Source organism: Drosophila subpulchrella, chromosome 2L, assembly GCF_014743375.2.
Source record: "Drosophila subpulchrella strain 33 F10 #4 breed RU33 chromosome 2L, RU_Dsub_v1.1 Primary Assembly, whole genome shotgun sequence".
Classification (NCBI taxonomy): Eukaryota; Metazoa; Arthropoda; class Insecta; order Diptera; family Drosophilidae; genus Drosophila; species Drosophila subpulchrella.
Window position 1 is genome coordinate 8,106,224 of NC_050610.1, and position 20,331 is coordinate 8,126,554.

Genomic DNA, 20,331 nt, shown 5'->3' on the forward strand with positions numbered 1-20,331 from the left:
AATAAGTATGAGAAAATATTATTTATTGATTTATGCATTAAACTGCAATTATAATACTGAATTCATTAAAATAGATTCCATAATTTATACATAATGAAGAACTTATACTCAGCTACCATTTTTGAGAATCGCATAGAAGGGCGGTGTTGGTTTCTGGAATAGTTCGTAACCTTTTATAAAAGATTTTTATTGGATTTTAACAATTAAAATAGTTTATACATAAAATAAGACAATATAGATAAACTAGAATACTTTCAACGCAATCTTTTCTAATACTCTGAATATTAAATCGGATTATATAAAGCGTATTTTGAATTCCCGCTTAACTTTTTCAAATCCGACTTATTTTTGCCCGCTGGCAGTTCGCACTGTCTCGCATTCCTTCACACTTCTCCGAATATTATTTATGTTGTTGACAGGCGGCAAACGATGAAGCTGGGACCAAAAACCGAAACATAAAACCGCCCACTGTCAAACGGCAGCATCCAGATAACGGGACATTGTGCGAACTGCGAATTGCAAACTGCAAAACTGCCACAGGCACTCTCTATGCGATGGAAAGAGATGGAACACTCACGAAACCATTACCTCTACCCATCTCCCTCTGGCTGGGATCTCTTCTTCATCGGTTCCAAGTTGCAATATTGCGAGCACTTTATTGATAAATGTGGTAATGTGACAAAGATGCTGCGTGCCGCAGACATATATTTATGAAAAGGAAGGCAAAGGTGGAAAGAGATGGGCACAGGCAGATAGAAAGAGGTGGATATATGCCGCAGAGCAATATCAAGTGGTTCGCACAAGTGTTGTGGGTTTGCCTGTCAGACAGGCGACAACAAATAATACATGAAATATATTCAGGACGATGGCAAACTTTTGTTGCCGTCGAAAAAGCAAAAAAGATTCCCGATAAAACGTGAGAAACTTGTCGTCATCCAGGCCTTTTGATAAGAAAGTCATGGGACTGGGAACTTGAATTGCAATATGTGTATATTGTACGACGTACGAGTATGTTTTATCGCTTTCAGTGAACCCTTGCCTGGTCGGTCATGCGTTTTTCCTTCACAAAGGGCGATGTTTCATGGCCTCCTGGGAAGGGATCTCTGAGGCCTGAGTTCTTTGGAGCCTAAAGATTGGACGGGAGTTCACGGAACCCTGCTATTTTAGTAAATAAATCTTGAGAATTCATGGTCGTTTTTTTTTTTATTAAATAAGTGTCAATTCATGGAAAATATCATTAGCCATTTACTTTTTTTGGACTACCTTGGACTAGGCTTCACTTAAATTAAAATTAACATAATTGCACATTTACTCAATTGACTGAAACCTTTAAAAAAATTAAAAATTGTTGACCCAGACTTAACGTACTTTCGACACTAGCTTTATTATAATAGTGCTGTTAATGTTTTTTAAATTATTTTAGTTGCTGAGTTACCGTCCTTTAAGGCTAGTCCCAGTTTTTAGCTTCCAATTAAAAAGAATTAGACCTCGTAATAACGATAAAAACTAGGTCAGGATTTTACTGACAGAATTTTAAAACGAGTTATAGCAAAAGGCTACCCTAAATTTCCTTTTTTCTTTTTATCCCCTTGCAACCTTTCCTTTAATGTTGCGCCCAGAGTTAAATGAAATGGCCTGTTCCATATGCCCTGGGGGCGATAAATATTGCAATAAAATAAATTGAAGTTTAATTAAAATGGGCAGGCCACTGCCCATGTTTTCCCCCACAACCTGTCAGCCTCCCACACAAACTAGGATTTCTGGACGGAATAAAGAATGCGTAATAGCCGAAATGAGAAATGACCAGTCAAAGTGGAATGACAAGGCGAAAAGTCGGTGAAGAAAGTGAGGAGGACCCACTGACCCCTGGGGCCAACCAAATGAAGAAAAACTCAAGGAGGGAAAACTCCACAGAGCCTGGATCTTATACCGTTTCTTCTTCTTGGCCACAGGTGTGCCCAAGGCAAAAGCTTTTCATGTTGAGAAGGCGGAAAAAGACAAAAACATTTCCATAAAATTGGCACAAATTGGAGTCTATTTTTGGATGCAGGAGCCAAGAAGGGAATGAAAAGACTGTGTGTCTGTGACAGAGCAAATATTATGAATAATTGCCCCCATGAAAACATGGCAATTTAATTATGAGTGAGGCACGCACTTAAAACTCATTAATATTTAAGCCTAATTCAATCAATTTGCGAGAGTGAAATGTGGGCTATAAACTGTATTCTCATATACGGCATAAGCAATTTTAATTAGTAGTGACCAAGTGGCACTCAAGTGACACCTGAAGAGCTGCTCTAAATGGAACACTCCCATTTCTCAGACACCTTTTGAGGCCACCCGAGTGGAAGAGACATAAAAACCAGCCACAAAAGGTGGCTTTAATAATGAGCCAAGGAGCGAGGCCATAAAACACAGACTGAATGGGATCTCCTATGCAAAAAAAAATTGTATATAAGGGAGGAGTAGGATTCATCCATTCATTGAAATTAATTAAAATATTTTTGTTTGCCATCAATTATTGCAATTTTCCCGCCGCTAACGAGCCAAAATGTCAGGCAATTACAATTCAGCGTGTGACATGGCCAAAATAAAAGGGAGGCGGTGGAGGCGTGGCTAGCGTGTGTGGTCGCCATGTGGAATCCGCTAAAAGGGACAGTGCATTTTTACACCTGACCCCTGGCATGAGTTGGGCAAATTAAAAACACATTTTGTGACACGTTCCCCAATGTGTTTCCGTTTCTGTTCCCATTTCGGTTTTTTGTATTTATCGGAAAATGGTTAGCACATGTTCGATGGTGTCAAGGATAACACGACCAGGTCACGGCTCATTAGGCAATAGGAAAAATAAATTAACATAAAAATATCAGAGGAATGCATATCAGAAAATGCAATAAACAAGTTTTCCTTTTTGTAGACATTAAAAATATTACAGAAGTCCTACTTATGTACTTAGTACAGACTAAATATGTTAGATATTTTTCTTAAATTGTTTAAAAACAAACGATAATGTTAACATTTATTGTAGGTACATAGTAATTTGTAAATTGGATACATCCAATCGTAATTAAATTTAAATTTAATTTTAAAGGAATAAAGGAATTATATTTTAAAAAGTTTTAGGTAAAGCAATTTTTTGGTTTATATACCAACTATTTAAATAAGTTCAAGCCACATTTGTTAGCTTACGAAACTTATAATAACTAATAGAGAAACATTTCTGCCAAGATTCCAGCACCTATTTCGCAGAAATGACTTCTTTCAATTTCATTCTAGACAAACTTTTCATTAGGAACCATCTTAAAGATAAACCATCTGCCTTTGAAAAACTCGAAGCATTTCCTTCTCCAAAAACTTTTCTGTTTTGGCCTTGGGCTGGCTCGTTTCCCTGTTGCCATTTTCTCTCGGAATATTGCTAATATAATTTCATTATTGGCTTTCCTGCCAGCCAGTTGAAAGGCCAAGAGTGAAATTCTCCCAGCGTCATTCGAATACGTTCTGAAGAAGCTTTTCCACTTGTGACTTTTGACTGTTGGATGGATGACTTTTTGGGGGATTGGGGAAATTGCAGGAGTCCCATTCAGTTCTATAAATAGCTTAAGCCTCGCAAACTTTCTGGGGGGAAACTTTTTGCTATTTTGCATATATAGTCAGTAGAGAGCAATTAAATTGGAAAGGCCAATGGATGGTGAGGGAAAAACAGGAGGACAGGAGCTCACTTAATTGAAAAAATTAACTCCGGACAACAGGCAAATACAAATAGACAAGCGAAAGAGAGCCAGAGGTGCCTTGAAATTGGCTTTAAAGGTGTGTGACAGCAAATTTGCATGGCCCTCACACACATATACAGATGCAGGACTCTCGCACAGGACACACGAAACAGCCAGGACATCCAGATCTAAAAACGTCCGACTCTGGTTCACAATGAATTTGTCAACGTTGATGAAATAATGTACTTTCTGTCTCCTGTAAAATACCCTATTTTCTGAGGTACATTATAACTTATGACTATAGTAAAATGTCTTACTTACTATTAAGGTTAAGTCCCTTACAAAATTATACATGTTCAGAATTAATTTCCATTTTTTAAACTATCAAAAACAGTGGGAAAAACAAAAAAAAGCATACCCATCAACCCATTAATTACCAAAAGTTCCTAACTCATCTCAGAGTATTATAGCTTCGTTGCAATTGAGAAATCTTCAGATATCCCTGTTAAACAGCCTGTCTGCGTACTTGTAAGGACTCTCTATGGTATATTTCTTCTTATAGCCCACTCTTTTCCCCCTCTTTCTACCAGAGTGTTCACAATACATTGTAGGGACACTGCACTGTTTATGTGCATGAGAGATTTCTGTGTGTGTGTTCACTGTCTGCGTTTTGCTCCGGGGCCCGCATGTTGAATTTTTACTCCTCTTTAGCACAACGTTTTTGGCTCTTTAACCCCTTCAACTCTACGACCTCTATGGCTTGTATTGGATTCACATTTTTCAATGCTATCTGAGAGATGTGATCGAAACCAGTTTGCTCGACATTCGATGCCCAATATGCAATTTTTACGAGCAAATTAGTTTACTCGAAAACTGTTGAAATGTGCCGAATGGTTGCCTGAATTTCCTGATGCACAAACCAAACATTATGCATTCCAATTATGCAAGAACTCAGCCTTTCTGAATTGTTGAGCCAACAAGAAGAGTCTTTGCCAACAGGATTCTCCCACTGGTTTTCTTTGGCTCCATTCCCCAACCAAAAAAGTGGAAAAGTCTGCAATGCACTGAGAGAAAATAAACTCTCAATGAGGATGCTTATAAGCTCGAAGCGGCTAAAGAGGTAGTAGGTTGGTAGGGGGCTGCTTAAATTTCATTAAATGAGGAAATTCTAGGGGTGAATTATGGGGAAACGGAGTGGGATCGGTAGTCGTGTGAACCTGTTCAAGTGCTTCGCTTGTTGTTGAGGTAGCCGTATCGAATGGATCTCTCATCACCGAAGATAAAATACCCTATTTCTATATAAACAAATATTATAAGACTGTTTTAACTTAAACGGTGGAAATATGATTATTTTATTACGCTGTTTGACACTTTTTTATCAATTTTAAGGCCTCTGTTATGTGCTAAATTTATTTTAAGTCCAGAGCTTAAGGAATACATATCTCTGTAAAATCTTTAAGCATCTTGACACTAGTGCCTACACGAATATATCTTCCTCTTCTGTCAGTAAAACGCATTTATAACCTCCTGATGGCTCACGAAACTCCTCGTCGGCAGAGTTGATATAATATCCTTCAGCCCGAGGAGCGAACAAAAAGCGCTGACTATTATACCAACAACAGCAACAAATACGACAGCGACGATGACGTTTTAATTATGTGTGCCTAGAGGGAAAGCGGAAAAGCGGGGGTTGATTTAGGGGGAAAAGCCGAGACACTCGCGAGACAGTTTCAGCAGCATTTTGCATTTCGCAGCTCCTGAACTCAGGACGAAGCTCAACTCGGTTTGTTAATTTGCAAAAGGGTTGGGGAAAGGTGGGGGAATATAGGGGGTGGCCGGGAAAAAATGATAGGTGCGGGGCAACAGGGGAATGAAAAGTGAATTCAAAACGGAAACATTGCAAAAATGCGCCAATGCAGCAAGTGCTTAACTTAAGGGCGGTAGGAAAATGTTGGGTTGAATCTATATTTCCCTACACTAAGCCAAAAATCAACTGGAAATAATAATATTAGGAAAATTCATAAAGGTGTGTAATACGCATACAACTTTTTTTATTTATTTTATACTTGCTTTAAAATAGGCCTTTAAGGATTTCTGTAAAATCAGTGTCCTACAGCTTTAACCCCTCTCTGCTCTACATCATTTTTCTCTTTTATCTGAGCATTTGGAGCAATTTAACAAGCGTAACAAAAACATGCAAATCTACAAACCTAACTACATGGATATCTGCATACAGTACAGCCAAAAACAAATAAATAAGCCCTTAATTGAAAGTAAAGTATGAAATGCAATTTGGATTTCAATGAAGTAAAAGAAATATCTTCAAAAATAAAATATATTCACAAAATACCTCAAATATTTACTTACTCCGGACTGAACAAGTTCTTTAACATCAGTTTTTAAGGATGTCAATATAAATTTTTAAAGATCCGGTTTCTAGCAATATGTAATATATTTTTTTAAGCAATTGAGTACGCTTTCATTTAATTACGATTATATAAGAATGGTGTGTTTAATTGCAGATCGTTCGAAACCGAATGCACATAGTTATTATTTTTTATAAAATACGAGGTATTACAATAAACAATTTATTTAATTTTTACCTTTAATAATAGTGAATCATCATTATTATTATCAAATATTTATATATTCAAGGGCACACTTTTTATGTTTACTCTCTCATTTATTAACTATTTAACCTGCAAACTTACTTTCAACTATTAAAGTATTGGTTTAGGATTATTGTGCTACTCTGTGGCCGCATTTTTAAAGTAAATTTTAAAAATTCGGGTTTGACCTGCCATTTGTACCATTATTATTTTGACCTCAACTGTGGATACTCGCGTATACAATCAGCAGTAGAAATGTTTCGAAAGGGTGTCGTTGTCGCTCCCGTTTTGTGGCTGTTTCTCTTTCTCCCCCTTGAGTGGCCTTTGTGGGCGGTGAAAGGGGTGGTAATGTGGGTGGAAGAGGGGCTGTTAGGGGACAGCCTTCCCCAAGCAATTCCCATTCGAGTGAGGCCTCCACAACATGGGTTAATGTACTTTGCTGCAGCGGCGTCTGCTTGACTGACAGCCTCCCCTAACAGCCTCTTTTCTCCACCACCCCCTTTCCCCTTTCCCACGCCCCACCCACACCCACCACAAAGTCCAACTGGATGGGAAAAAATACACAGAACCGTTGAACATTTCTAACATTTAATTTCGTTCTGTAATTGCGGAAATTTTCATTGAAATGAATTAGCTTTCGCGTTTTTATTTTGCCTGGGAATTTGTTTTCTTTTTTGAAAGGGGCGAGCAAAGTTAGTTAGTCATGGGTTAACGTCTGCTATCAATGTCAGGGCCAAATGGGGCTGGGGTTACAGGAACAATGAATATATAATCAGATGATGGGTTGAGCGACAGAAAAATCTCATGAATTTGTAACCCGAATTTTGTTTTTTTGGTTCTTAATTAAAGTGTCTCGCAGCACTCTTAAAAAAATAATAACAAGAAAAAATAATAATAATTTAGGCTTTAAGATCTTAAAAGTGCCTTAATGATAATAATATATATACATTTTTTTAAATTTTTTTATTTGGTTATAAAAACGTATAACATCCCTAGAATAAAACATTAACTGTACCTTAAAAATAAGTATAATTTTGTAGCCTATCACATTATAAACCCACAGAATTGCTGTAAAAACCCACAAACCCAAATATCTACTCATTGTTCTTCAAAAAACCCAAGTTACCACCTCCTTCACAGCCGTAAAATCTATCTCCTAATTTTATGCAAATAATTCGTTGTACCCTAACAAATTTATAGTTTATTTTGTTCAATTCTCTATGGTTTGTTTCTGTCAATTGCCGCATATAAAAATTCATAAAATTATGTAAATTATTATTAGAAATTCACTTTTTCGCCCAGAAAAAAATGCTTACAAATCAAACTCTAGCAATTGAGCGAACAAATCATAATGCACAAGAATGAGAGGTACAAAATATTGGACCAGAAATTATAAATTCAAACTAAAAAATGTTTTTTTTTTGCTACTCACCCCTGAGAGGTAGAGTGCTTTTTTTAGGGTTGTAGGGTGAGGTGCGACCCTTTACATCTCCCTATGCCCCTTTTTTCACTTTTTGGGGTGAGAAACGCGTGCGCAGGCGCCTTTGACACCTGAGAAGACAATTAGAATAAAATAACACAGAAAGAGAGAGCTAAGAGAACCTCACTTTCAAGTGAGCTGCAAATTAAAAAATCATAAAAAAGCCAGAGAAAAAAACTCATTCGGAGAGCGAAAAAAATCTGGGTGGAGTGCGTCGTCGACTGGCGACAAATTTGCATAATTCAAAAAAAAAAGAGAAGGAATTAGAAAAATAAACTAGCCAAGAAGAAGCGGCGGCAGAAAGTGAAGTTAACGAGGGGAGGAAGCCCAGAAGACGCTGATTATCATGATTATGTATGCAAACTCACACACGGCAAAAGAAACAAACTCGGGACAGGTCGAAAGACAATAGAATTATGAGGTGTTGAGCGTTGAGTGACTAGCGGAACGACCATTAAAACCTCAGTCGGGGCAACAAGCAGGGGAGTGGAGGGATGGATATGCAGAAAGATAGGCCCTAGGAACAATGGATAGAAAGTTATGGCCAACATTGGAAACTGAAGATGAAGAGTTGCACTCCAGAAAGAAAAGAAAAAAACAGAAAAGGAAAACTAAACGAAAACACGGTTAATAAAGCGTTTCAAATGGGAACAGATCCGAAATAGGTTCAGGTACAAAACCCAAAGATAGAGAGTCACACCAGAGGAAGTGGAAATGGAAGTGATGTGAAAATCGAATTGAATTTTAATGATAAGGTTGAGGAGTTACTTATTAGTCTGATTAGTCTGATCGTAGGCATTAGGTCAGCTGTTGTTTTGGGTTAACGTTGGGATATACGAAATGGGTGTGGACTGTTGAGGCAACAGATGAACAGGTCGAAAAGAAGAAGATATTAAGTATTAATGCATTCGGTAGGGGTATACGTTAGGGTAGGACATCATGAGGTAATTAAGGAAAACAAAGATGATAATAAATTTATAACATTATATATAATAAAAGAATATTTTATCGAGGGGATTATTGAAAACTGAAATATAATGTTAAATACATTTTATTGATGACATCAAAACTGAAGTTTGAGCGATTTAACATATTTATGCAATTTATCATCAGCATTAAGTATTTATGTTTATGTAATCCGATTTTAGAATTCAAAGGCCTGGGCCAACCTTGTCACAACGACAATGTAGCCTCTTCTGCTGTTAATTCTATATCACACCCCTTTCCACCCAACATCTCCGTAATTTTGATATCTGATCTGTCAGTTCAGTGAGCCTGCGCCCAGTTCAGGTGTTAATGACTTATTCTCCACTGCGCACAAAGAGGTGGACAGTCCTATTGTTTGGCGTGTTTTGCATGTGCGACCAACTTGGGTTGAAAATTATAGAAGAGAACTCCCCGATCGGAATTCATAGGCCTATTGTTTGAAGCTGGAAATGGACAGGGGCCAACCCCAAAAACGTAAATAAAACGAGCCTTTTGTGACGCGCTCGTATCCGGTACCGGTATCAAATAATGGCTTGAGCGCAAGTTCAAGTTCGAGTTCGAGTTAAGACCCGGCTTGCAACTCCAACACCGAACAGTGGATCCGGTTTTAAGAAAATGAAAAATATAAACAAAGTATTCTTTAAAGATTCTTAAAAAAATATAAAGTATTTAGTGATTTTTAACATTTAAATTCTCCAAACATGTTGTAGTATGATGATACCTTTTTTACAATTTAGGTGATCGAACATTTTCATCTACCTAGCCCACTGTGCATCAGACCGATCGAACATGCTTCAAAGCGGGGGTTGGAAAACTACAGCTACAACTCCGCAGACCTTTTTCCAACGCACACAGAATTCAGTTTAACGATATTCTTCGTGCGGTTAGGTTGTACAAAATCGGGTTCCGTGTCGATTCAGTGGGTCAAGTTCGCTACAATAATTACGAAAACGAAATAAACTGCGAATCGAAAAGAGCGAATGTATCTCAAAGATACCAAACGAGAACTGGGGAATTTTACAAGTTTAGTTGCTCATATTTAGTGTTAACTTTACTGTGCAATATCTATGGATAAATCCTAACCTAACTTAACTGACAAATCAAAAACTACCTGCTCTCGAAAAGAAAAGAGCAAGTCTTGACCTAAGAAAACACTAAAGAAAAGTGAACTATACCTGGCCAAAGGAAAAGTGCATTTCTACCTGTTCAAAAATCTCAAAACTGATCTCAAACAAAATGAAATATTTAACGAATACACACAAGGAATCCTACACATTGGTGGCACGCAAACGCTACATGAAAAATCTGCTGTATGTATACACTTTATAATAAGATTCAAGAAACTTGATAACAAAAAATAAGAATAGTAGATAGGCTCAACAATTTTACATTGATCTCCTTTCTAGTAATTTATGTTCGCCTTCGTTTACCAAACAAACCCCATTAATTATGCTTCCATATCTAGGCATAAATGTCATGTAAGCAAATATTGACAAAAGTCCCTCTATCTCTTATTATGTCTCTTTATGTCGCTCTGTGACATATGCAAAAATTATGCAAATTATTTGATTTGCCATTTGAATTTGGAATGGGCCTTAATTAGGCCTGTATGCCTGCCAATATGCACTCGACAGGATTCCGATTCCGATTTCGATTGTGATTGGTAGGTATTTGGGAGGGCGCTCTAAATAGGCATAATGCATAAAATATGCAAATATCCCTTATACCAATCCCTTTATTTTCGCAAACCGTCAAATGTCATTTGTTTTCGGGGGTTTGTTTGCTCGGCGTGAAATACAAACCGCAAAAATCGCGAATGAGTTATGGATTATCGGGATGTTAAAAAGGGATATCTAAGACCCTGCGAAGATCCCGTTTTCGAAAAACCTTAAGGCAAAGGAAAACCTTTTTGTCAGTTTCTTGGGCTGTTTTGTTAATTAAATTTATGATTAATGAACGATAGTGCTGATGATGATGATGATGATGGTTTTCCCATTTCCTTACCCTAACAGCTGTGAGCGGGGTAACTACAAAAAAAAATGCAGGGAAAACGTGTAAGGTGATATGGCTTAACCCTTTTTGCTTTTTTTTTTTTCGCACCCTCGTTAGGCGTTCTTTTTGCGGATTTGTTTTTTGCAAGTCAGCTAAGTCAACAGAGGAACTTCTGTGATAATCAATTGGCTGGGATCGGGTGAAAAATCTAAAAATAAGACGAAACCGTTAAGCCAATCCCACACATGCATATCCGTCTGGCCAAAATGGGAATCCCCTCGGGGGCCCAAGATCTCGGAGTGGAGTTCAAAAAGTGCGCAGACGTGCAATCATAATTTGCCCAGCTCCATACGACTCCTAATTTTTTTTCTGCCCGCACCCAGACAACTGTTTCCGTGGCGGGGGATGCGGGGTTAAGTTAACCCACTGCTTGTAAATGGTCAAAAGACATGCAAGCAACAGCAGCCAACATAATTAGAAGTCTGCAGTTGTGGAGGAAGTTGCATTAGCAGGCAATCAAAATAATTCGAGGCGTTTTATTAGCGGACGAGTGTGGAAAAACGAGCGCACAAATCGAGCGCAACCTTTTTTTCAATTTTAGTTATAAACGTTTTGTTTTAATTATATTATACACCCTCAATTTAAAATGCAAAGTTTTAAAAAGATTTTTTAACTCACAAAAGATTGCTCTTGAAAAACTCAAACTAGTTTTGAAAGAAACTTGACTCAATAAAAATTAGGCCGCATAAAACGCGCACGAGTCGCTTGGAAACCACTAGAAATTTTCTATTGCATGCGCAAGTCATTAGAGCTTGCTTTAGGTTCTACGGCAATAAGCTCGTTAAAAATTTAATAAAAATAAACCCACAATATAGCACAACCAACATAAATAAGTAGGAGCCATAATAAAAATATATTGCCTCGACAAAGACGCGCGCGACTCGCTGGCGGTTTTAAACGCGTTACCAGCGCATGTTTATCCCCCAGTGCGGTAATAATCACCCGTCGACGTTTAACCCACTAACACGGACTTGCCACACATTGGCAATTAAGCATTTAATTTAATCAGCCCAATACGGCCATCCATCAATCGCGTTATGCCGCCAATCCGGCAATCCCTCAATGTCGCATCTTTGTCAGATTTTAGATTTCAAATTTTCGGCGGTGGCGGAAATGCGTTGCAAATTTCCAGCGAGGCGATTACAATGGATAATGTTTATTTTTAGTTGAGCCAACATCAAGCAATCCCGCTACAACAACCCACATATTTCCTACCGCTTGGCAATAATTGGAAATTAACGACACCCCGAGGCGAAGATTTGACACCAAAGATTGCAAGTCGCGACCTTCTTGTTGTCGCCCACATAACATTTCGGGGAGTTGTATGCCAACCTATTAGCCAAAGTCAAAAAGCCACAGAGCTATGACTAACGTGTGCGAACACGACACCTGGCCAAAAGGAAAAGCGCGCCAAAATTTTGGTCAACGATTTTCGCTAAAGTGACAAAATGGGGATGTATGGTAAATAGGGAGCTAAAGTTCGGCGCGTGCATTATGAAGAAGCGCGTGCCTTGTCCGCATTAATTTCACGCCAAGGAACTCAGCTACACTGGAAATATTAATATGTTAAGTTAAAAAACTACAGCACACATTTTTGAAAGTTTGAAATACTTTCTAAAGTGCCTTAAACTAATTACTAAAATTAATGTTGTGTTCAAAAAACATAAAGGGTTTTTATAAAAATTCAATAGAAATGTTTAATGTTAAAGGACCGTATTCTTAAATAATATATTTTAAAGACTAATTCATTAATAGAATATCACTAAAGTCTATATTTATTTTAACATTAATTTTTCAATGAGTTGTCAATTCTGTATGTAGTTAAAAAATAATTTTTTATATTTCTTGAATCAAGAAATGAGTTTAAGAAATGAATTTTAAGATCATAAGTATTTTTTGCGAGTGCAAAATAAAAGGGAAGAAGGCCAAGACAAAAACAGAGCCTTCCGTGGCCTTATAAATAGCCATGCTAACTGACTGACTGACGCGCTTCATTAATATGCAAAGTGGCTCAGCTGGAATCAGCCCCCCTTTTACCATCCAGCAACCCACCTGTAAGAGGCATTAAAAGTATCAACGTTTAAACGGTTATTACCAGCATTTTCATGCTGCATTTGCACTGGCCGAAACGGGAGGAAAACATGGCCAACAACAGGTTGTTCTGAACCCCCTTTTCTGTAGTTCCCCAAACGATGGCAATTGCGTGTCAAATTGAACTTGACTGGAGGAACTAAGTGGGGGAATCGAGGAGACTTGTTTGGGGAAAGGTGGCCGGAATAAATGGGTTGTTGACGTTGCTCGAGTCGCCTTTTTCGAATATTTACATATATATGTTCTGCATATTTATCAAGACTTCAGGGGAAAGGTAATTATGCAATGACTTCGTGGGTTATGGGGGAAATCAACATGGTTTCTTTTAATTGAAATAATTAGTTACGTCTTTTTTAAGAAAAAGTAAAATGAACTTACAAATAAGTTCGTTTCTTGCCGCAACTTGACTTTTAAACTGTCCCTGTAATAAGTTGCAGAGGTTGCAGCTTCAATTGAACCCTATGCTAATTCTTTCAAAGGTTATTTTTAACTATCCCATTTGAAACTCATCCCAAAAGAAACATTGAACTCTACCATAATGATCGTTTTACTGCCCAGAATCCCTGCCCTACAACTCACCTCAGAAACCTTTTTTTCCTTTTCCTTCCAAAACTGACAGCAATTTGGGTCTACTTAGTCCCCTAATCTCAATTTAAAATTTCAAGGGATTCTGGGAAAATCTTTTCCGCTGACCACACACAGCTGCTCCCGGAAATTTTCTAATAAATATTCCTTATCCTTGGCTACACTTTCACTTTTAACTTTCTTTCCTGCGATCGGGCAGCAATAAATTTCCTAAAGCTGTCAGCAAATAAAGTGAAAAACAAGTTCTGCCAAGAAAATGTCCAAGAAAATGTGTAATTTTTACCCCAAAAAAAGGTGATATAAATGCGCTGAACGATTAAAAATATGTAAATCAGGGAAGGAAACCGCTTCAACCAATAAAACTTTTTTCAAAGGCGCCGGAGGAAACTTTTCCGGCAAATTTGTGGCTAATTTATGAGACCAGCTCAGGTAAGAGGAAGAAAAAATGGGAAATGAGCTGAAACTAGAAAGGTTTGGCTGTACCAGGATAAGAAAAGGATATCATCTTTATAGCAGTCTTCGAGTGTCTGGAACGTGTTGCATTTATGAGGTTGAACGAAAGAGGAAACGGGTTCTTTATTATGTGCGCCTTGCACAACCCCCTTTTATCGGGATTTTCTCTTTTCCAACAGACAAAAGGAAACTGGGCAGAGGCAAGTTTTCCACCCGGCAGCGGAAATGAGAAAAACTTGTGCGAATCCTTTTCGCTTGGATCTCAGCGGCTGTCTTGGAACTAATTTTAATGACAATTCACGAGGCGCGGAAGTCGCGACATTCGGGATAATGTGGAAATGAGCAGGGGAGGAACCGCTGGCCAGGCGAAGAAAACGGGGTGTGGCCATCCCTGGAAATGCAGATTTTTCCATTTCCCTAAGTCCTTACCCCCTCCACCATTCATTTCCGTGGCTATTTTCTCAGCGGTTACCTTGCAATGTTTGGCAGCCATTAATCATAAATGCAAAAAAGAGTTTACCGTGGAGAATCATAAACTTAAAATTTTACTACTCCATAATGATATTTTAAACCAGAGACCGGATAAAATAATTATCCTTTTTATTAAAACCACATTTCAATTAAATCATTATATTTTTGAGCTCTAGAAAAATATGTATTATTATTTGAGTGAAAAGGATACGATTCCTGTTTAAAAATTTATTTAAAGCCCTTAAAAGATTTCAGTTAACTTAAAACTTTAGAAACTTGCAAAAAAGGTGAATGATATTTTAAACAATGGACCTCATATAACAATTATCCTTTTGATTAAAACAACATTACAATTAAATCATTACTTTTTAAAGCTCTAAGGAAATTGGAGTGTTTAAAACTTAAATAAAAGTTTTTAAAAGATTTCAGTTAAATTTCGTTTTTTACGCTTTTCAATTATCTATAAACTCTTTTAATTTCTTACCCTTTTAATGTCCAAATTATATGGTAATTCTTTGCCCATTCTCGCTTGGTTTTTAGAGAAATCTCCAAGGGAACAGGATATTTCGGGATAGTATTAATTACAGGGTGCTGCCCTTATTCTCCCCTGACCAGTACAACGACCCCTTAAAGGACCTAACTTTGACTTTTTGGTGCCATGCGAGTATCCTTTGACATGTCGCCTGTCCGCTTATCGGAGCGAGTGCATCGCTCCCTGCCTTTCTCCTTTTCTCCCTTTCTCCCGGCCATTTCCCCGCTTTTCTCCAACTGCGATGCTATCTGTGAGTGCTCTAGTTTCCAGTTTGCCTGACCCATTATTAGCTGTGAAATGCATGAATGTCCCAGTGTGTGTGTGTGTGCACTTTTGTCCTTTGGGACTTGATTTCCTTGACGTTGGACAGGACATTTCCTGTAATTTCTCACTGGCAAATATGGCAAACACACACACACACACATTGAGAATGGGAAAATATCTTTGGAAAAACGTTTCAAATTAGCGCCTGGGGAATGGCCAAAAACAATGTTAAAAAGAACTTGACTTGCCACAGAATGACATTTCCCACTGCCGACAGCAAGGTGTTCTCTTCCATTCTCTTCCTGTGTTTCTTTTGGGATTTTTAGTTTCCAGCTCAGCCAAGTGTTTTTCCCACGTAGCACAACCGCCACTCTTTGGGAATATATTAACCCAAAACTTTTGTGAATATAACTCTATACGCTGCATAGGCTTAGGACCCTTTCCTCTTGGATTTTTGAAGCCATCTATCTTTCGCTGTCAACACCGCCTGGCTTTGTTCTCTTCTCTAGGTCTCTTCGTGGTAATTGTTTTTCTTCACCGAACCACCCAAAACCCCTCCCCACGTTTTATTTTTCCACATTTTGCGGCTAAACTTTAAACACGCGCAATGCGCTGCGCATGCCAAATGAGAGTAAAGAACCTGAAAGTAGGGGGTTTCGGTGGGTGGTGCCCATAAATTTGCATTTAATGAACATTTCCGAAAAAGCCCTAGAAGATGCCGCCCCTCCAGAATTAACGCTTTTTGTTTGCCTGTGATGGGTTTTAATTATGTGGGTGGTTGCATATAATGAGGTAGCTAAATGAAAAGGTTTTTCAGCGCAGGCGTAACCGCAGCGCAGGAAACGTCTGTTTGGTGGGTGTTTTTTACTGTTCTGTTCTGCAGAAAGAAAACCTCCAACTGCATCAGATTTCATAATAACTGTAGGTTAAAACCCTGTTCGCATCACATCATCACTGGCCCTATTGTTGGGCCATTTTTGCAGTTGACTTCTGCAATCCGCATCCTCGGTTTCACCCTCCCTCCACCGCTCTTCAGTTAGCGATTTGATTTCATTGCCATTTGTCGAACAATTCATGTGAAAAATTGTCATAAAAATGCTATAAAATTGCTTTCGTCCCGTAATTCGAACGAGCTATGACAAAAATAGTTGTAAAATCTGTGAATGCATGTTGCACAGCTTGTAAAGCTATAGAAATATGAGAGAAAACATATCATTTGATTTATTAAATGTACATGGTAGAAGAGCAATAAAAAGCCATTGATAGAAGGGATTTTATTGCCTTGAAAATGGGTTAAGTTGGGTAACGGTGAAGGTTAAGTGAGTTTTACGGTTGATGTAACATTTTTTACAACACTTTTTTCGATAAATTGTGTAATATTAAATATTTCCTTTATATCTTTAAATTATATATATTCTGCATCTGTAGACTTCACCCCCTTCCTCGAAAAATCTCCAATTACCACTGAATTTCACTTTCACCGCCACTTTGCTCGCACCCTTCAGAACTATCCAAACTATCAACACGCTGAGACATTCTGAGAAGTCGAGCTCTCCATCTTCAATCAGGCTCATCACACTCGTGTTTTTGATATCCTTTTCCCATAACTGTCATCATTTCATATGCGAGCTCCATTTGGCTGGCAAAGGGAATGGGTAGGTGTTAATTTACGAGTGACAGGCAGCGAGCTCCTCCTCCTGGTAAAAATAAACAGAGATGCGAGTGAGCCAAGAGATTCTTCTCTCAGCTATTTCTACCATTTCCAAAAATGTGGAGCAGAGGAGCAAAGGAGCAGCTGCAACAGCAACGTCAAAGGACATTGCACAACTACAACAACAGCAACAGCAACAGAGTAAACATCCTCTTTTAAGTTTTATGTGTTCATTTCGAGGCGTTCGTCGTTTGTATGTCAACATAAACTTCTCAAAAAAGCAAGAACAGGCTGAACACAAAAAAATATATGCGCTAGTGACAATAAACTCGAGAAAAAATATGAACTCGGAAATATGTTCAAGTGGCCACTCATAATTCTGTGCGAGTGCGTGAGAGCAGCTCGAAAATGTTCGAAGAGCCAAGGAAAAGGCTTCAGGATGTGTAGAGAGTTCTTGACTTTCAGACGAGCGGGTCTAAGAAAGAAAAGCTGGCAAAGCAATGGGAAATGCGAAAAAATATGGGAAAAGTATTAATATTTAGTGAAAGTTATTCAAAGGGTTCGGAATAATCTTGATTTTAAATTTTATAACAATTTTATAGAAATATTAATTCATTTAGTTGGCAATTCCCTGAAATAATATGCCCTATAATTGTTATACCCGTTACTCGTAGAGTAAAAGGGTATACTAGATTCGTCGGAAAGTATGTAACAGGCAGAAGGAAGCGTTTCCGACCCCATAAAGTATATATATTCTTGATCAGGATCACTAGCCGAGTCGATCTAGCCATGCCCGTCTGTCCGTCTGTCCGTCTGTCCGTCTGTCCGTCTGTCCGTCTGTCTGTCTGTCCGGATGAACGCTGAGATCTCGGAAACTATAAGAGCTAGGCTATTGAGATTAGGCATGCAGATTCCTGAGCTTCTTACGCAGCGCAAGTTTGTTTCAGTAGACTGCCACGCCCACTCTAACGCCCACAAACCGCCCAAAACTGTGGCTCCTACAGTTTTGATGCTAGAATAAAAATTTTAACTGAAATGTAATGTTCTCATCAATACCTATCGATTGACACAAAAAAAGTTTGCCAGGCCCACCCTAACGCCCATAAACCGCCCACAAACTTCAAAAAATCGTAAGTATGAACGTGGATATCTCGGAAACTATCAAAGATAGAGAATCGGGATCTCAGATTTAGATTTTGTAGCTTTGTACGCAGCGCAATTTTGTCACGCGAATATGCCAAGCCCACTATAACGCCCACAAACCGCCCAAGCCTGTGGCGCCCACAATTGTTAAGCTAGATAAAAAATTTTAACTGAAATGTATTGATCTCGTCAATACCTATCGATTGATCCAAAAACAAATTTGCCACGCCCACTCTAACGCCCAGAACGCTTAAATCAGTCTACCGCCGGTAGGTGGCGTATTTAAATCTCGCTTTGCTGCTTGCGTATCTCCATTTCCCTTTGGTCCCTTAAGCTGAGTAACGGGTATCTGATAGTCGAGGTACTCGACTATAGCGTTCTTCCTTGTTTTTATTATTCTCTCAACACTGACTTTTGACTATAAAGTGATTTTTCTTTCATCTTCTAAACGTTCTGCTTACGAAACCATCGATATTTCTTTGAGACTACCTCGATGGGCTCTTGAAGTCCGGAAGTCTTGAGCATTGTAGTGCCACTTTTGATCGTGTTCATGTTCCCATAAATTGGCGGGCAGAAGAAAAACCATTCTTAACCCCTTGCCTAAGAGCAGAGGTTAACCCCTGTGTGACACTTGAGTGTTTGCTCAGTGAATCGAACGAAGGAGGTCCAAGTCTCCTGTCTTCGAAGCATGAAGAGATTGCATGTTCGCGAATCTGAAGCTCAGCTGTGCCAACTCGGCCACTCCAGTGATTGACTCTTTGCGTGCCGTGTATTTTTTTTTAACCCGTTTCCTGTCTTTTCATTGCAGACGTCAGCATGCCTTTATGGCCAACACACAGAAGCAGCAACCGCCGGGCGGAGGAAGTGGAAGTGGCAGCGTCACCCACAGTCCGGAACGCCTGCGCGGAGCCACCGCCACCCAGGATCTCTTCGAGCTGCTCGAGCGTGTGCAGTGCTCGCGACTCGACGACCAGCGCTGCGTCCTGCCCGCTTACTTCTCTCAGGTGGGTAAAGATGGTCACCCGAGCGGAACCCATATCATTTTGCAGGTTTCTTAGGGGGTTGGATAAGACTTTCGGGTGTATAATAAATAATGACGGCGGTTGGGGACATCATAGAGTAGTTTCTGAGTTCCTTAAGTAAATATTATGACACAATACCTTGAGATTTTCTAATTCGTATAGATATAATAGTTAATTCTAACTTCCTAAAGTAAATGTTATGTTACATGCCCCAGAGATTAAAAAAACATATATCACTTATAATTGATCTTAAGTTTCTTAAATAAGCATTTAGATACGAACCCCTCAGAGACGTCAACGTCATATAGCAGTTAGTAACTGATCTAGAGTTCCTAAACTAATATTATGATATAAACCCCAGAGAATTCAACGTCATATAGCCGTTGGTAGCTGATACTAAGTTCCTAAAGTAAATATTACAATACAAGCCCCAATGATTTTCACACCGTATAGCAGTTAGTTACTGATCTTAAGTTCTTTAATTAATTATAATGTACAACTTTGAAAAATAAGTTAAGAACATTTTGAACGACCACCAATAAAATCAAGTTAAAGTCGGGCTCTTATTAATTCCCCTAAACCTTAAGGTTACCTTTCAGTATACCCTCCGAGATAGACCACCCCTACTACACAGTATCAAGATAAACCACCTTCTGACCTACGACAATGGGCTGGCAATTGTCCAATAGCTGGGTCATCGGCCCATTTGGTTTCGCCCTGTCCCCGGGCATATGCTCCACTAATCTAAGAGTGTGTGTGATGAACTGACCCATAAAAATCCAACTTGCAGTTGCAATATACCTACCACATTTCCCCCACTCTAAGTAGTAAAACTTCCATTTTACTGCTGCCAAGCCATAAAAATTGCCAATGGAACAATGAATGCGGAATGGGGAATGGGATAAAGACAGCGAAATGGTGGGCGAACCTAGATCGAAACAAAGAGCCACCAACAACAATACCTCATATGAGGAGTCCTATGGTGGACATCCCCCTTAAGGAAAAAAAGCAAAACCCCCAATGATATTACCTTTCCAAAACATCTGTATAATTTGACATAATCTGCGCTTTGTTGTGGCCGGTACTTTTTTTGGGTTCCGTCTCCTGGTTTAATAGGCAAATTGTTCGGCAGTCATGGGTTAATTCTTATGGGTGCGGGAGTGTGCTGCCAGGGATTAAGTGGTTGGTTGGGTTGGTTTGATGTCAAATTTTACGATTCAGCTGCGGTCTTTGAAGTTTTTGGCAGCTGTCAGGTGTGGCTCCTCTACTTTATTGCCAAAT

General features: G+C 38.8%; 1 protein-coding gene across 2 annotated transcripts in view; it reads left to right on the forward strand.

Annotated features, from left to right (window-relative positions):
- The window catches only part of LOC119546398 (rap1 GTPase-activating protein 1), an 89,489-nt gene that overhangs the window by 28,710 nt on the left and 40,448 nt on the right, over positions 1 to 20,331 (forward strand). For both annotated transcript variants that reach the window (XM_037852649.1, XM_037852650.1), the window contains one exon: positions 18,837 to 19,032. In XM_037852649.1, the coding sequence (XP_037708577.1) occupies positions 18,837 to 19,032 (196 nt within the window). The remainder of the gene's footprint in view (positions 1 to 18,836; positions 19,033 to 20,331) is intronic.